Below are 4,342 nucleotides of genomic sequence, written 5' to 3'. Positions count from 1 at the left end.
TATAATGTTCAAACAGTCTATTTTACACTCGTATAAAATAAAATAGTCACGCGTGCAACACACTGCTTAAACACAATTTTTAGCGTGTTAAACTTTTTCGAATTTCTTAAAATTTTGTAGGATGTCTTAAATAACCATAATTTACATGACCATGAGAAAAAATTTGACTAAAAAATTATTTCGGATACTAAAACAGAAAGAGATGTATCGATATATCCCTTTTAAGGGGGTGGATTATAGAATTTCTCTAATATATATATAAGAAATTTAATGATGTTTTTTTTGCTATTTATATGTACTTTTAATATATTTGGTATTAAGTTGTAATTTTATTATTTTTTATATGTAATAAAAAAAAAATTGTGTTTTGTTGTACTAATAAAAAAAATATATAATAAAATTTTCAAAATTAGTATACATATGCACTTCGTGCTTTGTTAACCAGTTTACTTTAATAATATACAGTTAATAGGAAACGAGAGCCCCGTGACATTGTTAATAATCACACCCCTCATTCACAAAAGAGCAAGATAGTAATACCTTGTCAACACCAGCGATTTATTACTGCCCAAAGTCAGAGTCACCTTGAATATGTTTCGTGGTTGTGACTTGTGAGTCAGTGCCGTCTTTCCAACGGAAAATGTTGAGTGGTTTCTCTCCCAACTCCAATTATTTCAACCTTGATTGATATCGCCAACCAGAATCTTTGACATTACTTTTGTTCCCATTAGATTTTCTCGGTCACCACAAACTGTGTTAAGAGTCAATAGTAAAATCTGCCGATTTGAATATGGAAATTAATTAAAGACATTTACCTTGTATATATGCACTGAAAGTTCATTCAGTTAACGTGTGGACTAGGACTCCTACATTCGTATCATTCAGTAGTCTATATATAAAAATGCATAAGAAATTATGACTAGTTCATTAAATTAGGCAATAATGAACCAAATCTTGCATAAAAATATTCTTTACTTTCTTATTCTTCTTTTCGTTCAATCAACATTATGTTCATCCACAACAATCTCTACTAGCAATACTCTGAAGCAAGGTTCATCCCTAAGTGTTGAAAATGCAGACACTGACATTTTGGTTTCATCAAACGGAGATTTCTCGGCAGGATTTTACCCTGTTGGGGAAAATGCATTCTGCTTTAGTGTGTGGTTTACCAAGTCCTCTGTTCCCACCATAGTTTGGATGGCCAATCGAGACCAACCAGTCAACGGAAGAGGGTCAAAACTTTTGCTGACTGAAAACGGTAATCTTGTCTTGCTTGACATAGGCAGAGATCAAGTATGGAGTACCGACACGACACTGGGACTGGGGACCAGGTTCGACGCCGGCCTTGCTGTAAAACTGCAGCTCGATGATTCCGGAAACCTTGTTCTCAGAAGCGCTGTGTTTGGTAAACATGTTACTTACTGGGAAAGCTTCAAATTCCCCACAGATACACTTCTTCCTAACCAAAATTTCACCATGAACACCAACCTTGTGTCTTCAAAATCCCAGACCAACTATTCTTCTGGATACTATAACTTTTATTTTGACGATGACAACATCCTCCGCTTGCGTTTTCAAGGTCCCGACCCGCTCGTATCAAGTGTGTACTGGCCAGCTCCTTGGCTCGGGCCATTTCAGACTGGAAGATTTACATACAACAACACCAAAAATGCAGTGTTTACCTCTACTGGTGACTTTGCTTCATCGGATAATCTCGTGTTTTTATCCTCTGATTACGGTGTTAAGGTTAACCGGCGGTTAACTCTTGATACGGACGGAAATCTTCGACTATATAGTTTTGACATAGAAAATAAAACGTGGAATGTTACTTGGCAAGCTATATCCATTCCATGTAGTATTCATGGAATTTGTGGACCCAATAGTATGTGCTATTACGATCACGTTTTAGGAAGGAGTTGCTATTGTGTGCCTGGATATAAGGTGAAAAATTCTTCAGATTGGGCCTTTGGGTGTGAACCGGAATTCGAATGGAGGTATACACGGGACACCAGTTTTCACCGCATTGCCAACGCTGAGTTCTATGGCTACGACAAGTTCTACTATGAGAATCTTTCCTTAAAACAATGTAAAGAACAGTGTTTGAACGTGTCCGATTGCAAAGGTATCCAATTTCATATGAGTAACAACAATTTTCAGGCTTCTAGATGCTATACTAAGCATCTACTGGTTAATGGAGCTCACACTTCTTCTTTCCCAGGAGATGTCTATATAAGACTCCCTAGAGCAATGATTTCCTCTTTTCAGAGAAAAAATGAAGGAGATCATAATTGTTCTTCTTCTTCTCCCAAGATGGTGATGCTTCAAAGAACGTACAATAAGGCCAAAGAAAATGGACGCTTGAAGGTTTTTGTTTGGATGGCCATTGCATTGGGAGGGATGGAACTGGTATTGATTTCTATAGTGCTTTGCTTCTTGTATTTGACAAGAAAAGAGAGCAGAGATGACTCCCATGGTTACACCCTTGCTGCTGCTACACGGTTTCAAAAATTTACATATGCAGAGCTGAGGAAAGCTACGGCTGGATTCCGCAACTCAGTCGGGAGTGGAGGCGGAGGCACTGTGTACAGGGGTGTACTATCAGACGGTCGTGTCGCGGCAATCAAGCGACTGACAGACACTACCGGAGGTGAAGCTGAATTCCTAGCTGAAGTGAGCACGATTGGGAGGTTGAACCACATGAACTTGATTGAGATGTGGGGTTATTGTGTAGAAGGACAGCATAAAATGTTGGTGTATGAGTACATGGAACATGGATCTCTAGCAGATAATTTGAAAAGCTCAAACAGCATAGTACTCGATTGGGAGAAGCGGTTTGCCATAGCAATGGGGACGTCGAAAGGACTCGCATATTTGCATGATGAATGCTTAGAGTGGGTTTTGCACTGTGATGTGAAGCCTGAGAACATTCTTTTGGACTCTAATTACAATCCAAAGGTTGCGGATTTTGGACTATCAAAGCTGCTAAACAGAGGTGAGTCTCTCGATCCAAGCTTCTCTAGGATTCGAGGTACAAGGGGTTACATGGCGCCTGAGTGGGTGTATAATCTTCCGATTACCTCTAAAGTGGATGTGTATAGTTATGGAATGGTGGTATTGGAATTAGTTACTGGGAGAAAATCGACAGACATGCAGATTTATGATTACGGAGGAGGAATAGGAGATCAACATGGGAGATTGGTAACTTGGGTGAGGGAAAAGATGAATGGAGAAGATGGTATTTTTGCATCAAGGATTGAAGAAATAATTGATCCAACTATGTTGGAATTGGGTGAGTTTGATAAGGACAAAATAATAATTTTAGTTAAACTGGCTTTGCAATGTGTTGAAGAAGACAAGGATGTTCGACCAACCATGAGGCAAGTGGTGGAAATGCTTCAGTGCTATGAAGACGAGCGTGCTGTGTTGTTTTATTAGTTCTCGCTGCAATGGACAACAGCCATCAAATTTATGTCATTTTCAATTTTGTGTTTTTTTTTTGGGTAGAAATAAAAGAAAACATAAGGATAATAAAAAACCAGCTATTACACATTTCTTATTGTATTATTGTAGTACCATTAAAAATCTGACAATTGTTCAATTCCTATATTTCATCCAAGTTACCATATCATTTCTGTTAATTTGAACATGCATGTTACTGACTTTTCCTTATTATTATTTTAGAATGAAAAACTTTCATTAGAAAAGGCTATAAATCAGCCAAAATTATATTGTGCACTTAGTCTTAGTCAGAACCACTACCAATCATATTCACTAACAGCGAAAAATTAAAACTAAGAACTAGTTGTAGATCGGTCGGTTTGGGCGGTTTATTCTAAATTTTCAAACTCAATTTAAGTGCAACCCGCCTAATTCTTAAAAAAATTTGTAAACCGACCAACAGTTTGGGCGGTTTGGTCGGGTTAACCCGCCCAAATCGGGCAATTTTTTTTTTTTTTTTGGTTTTAAAGTCAATAAAAATTAAAAATATCAAATTTCTCCAAAGCACAACACAATATATATGACTTTGAAACTAACAATTAAGTATATAATTTTAGATTATTATATATTTAATCATTTATATTATATATAATGAAAAGTAAAAAGTAAAAAAAAAAAAACCAAAGTCGGGTTGGTCGAGTTATTCGGTTTAATTGGACGTGTTGGACCTATTTTCAACCCGCCCAATTAACAGATTGGGCGGGTTGTAATTTTTCGGGTTATTTCGGTGTGTAATTTTTATCGGTTTTTTCGATTCGGTTTGGGCGGGTTATTCGATTTGGGTGGTTTACTATTTTTTTTGTACAACCCTACTAAGAACTAAAGATTGAATGGAACTGAAACA

General features: G+C 37.0%; 1 protein-coding gene across 1 annotated transcript; it reads left to right on the top strand.

The window, feature by feature from the left end:
* Positions 1-855: 855 nt before the first annotated feature.
* On the top strand, positions 856-3,606 carry LOC115719169 (putative receptor protein kinase ZmPK1). The gene has a single exon (XM_030648105.2). The coding sequence runs from the start codon at positions 943-945 to the stop codon at positions 3,433-3,435; it is 2,493 nt and encodes an 830-aa protein (XP_030503965.2). The 5' UTR covers positions 856-942; the 3' UTR covers positions 3,436-3,606.
* The last annotated feature ends 736 nt before the right edge of the window (positions 3,607-4,342 follow it).

This window comes from Cannabis sativa, chromosome 2 (genome assembly GCF_029168945.1).
Source record: "Cannabis sativa cultivar Pink pepper isolate KNU-18-1 chromosome 2, ASM2916894v1, whole genome shotgun sequence".
NCBI classification, from domain to species: Eukaryota; Viridiplantae; Streptophyta; class Magnoliopsida; order Rosales; family Cannabaceae; genus Cannabis; species Cannabis sativa.
The sequence above is the reverse complement of the archived record's forward strand: the minus strand, read 5'-3'. Positions and strand labels throughout refer to the sequence as shown.

Bases quoted from the DNA above. Each gene is read 5' to 3' on its own strand.
- LOC115719169 (XM_030648105.2), top strand. From the start codon at position 943: ATGAACCAAATCTTGCATAAAAATATTCTTTACTTTCTTATTCTTCTT.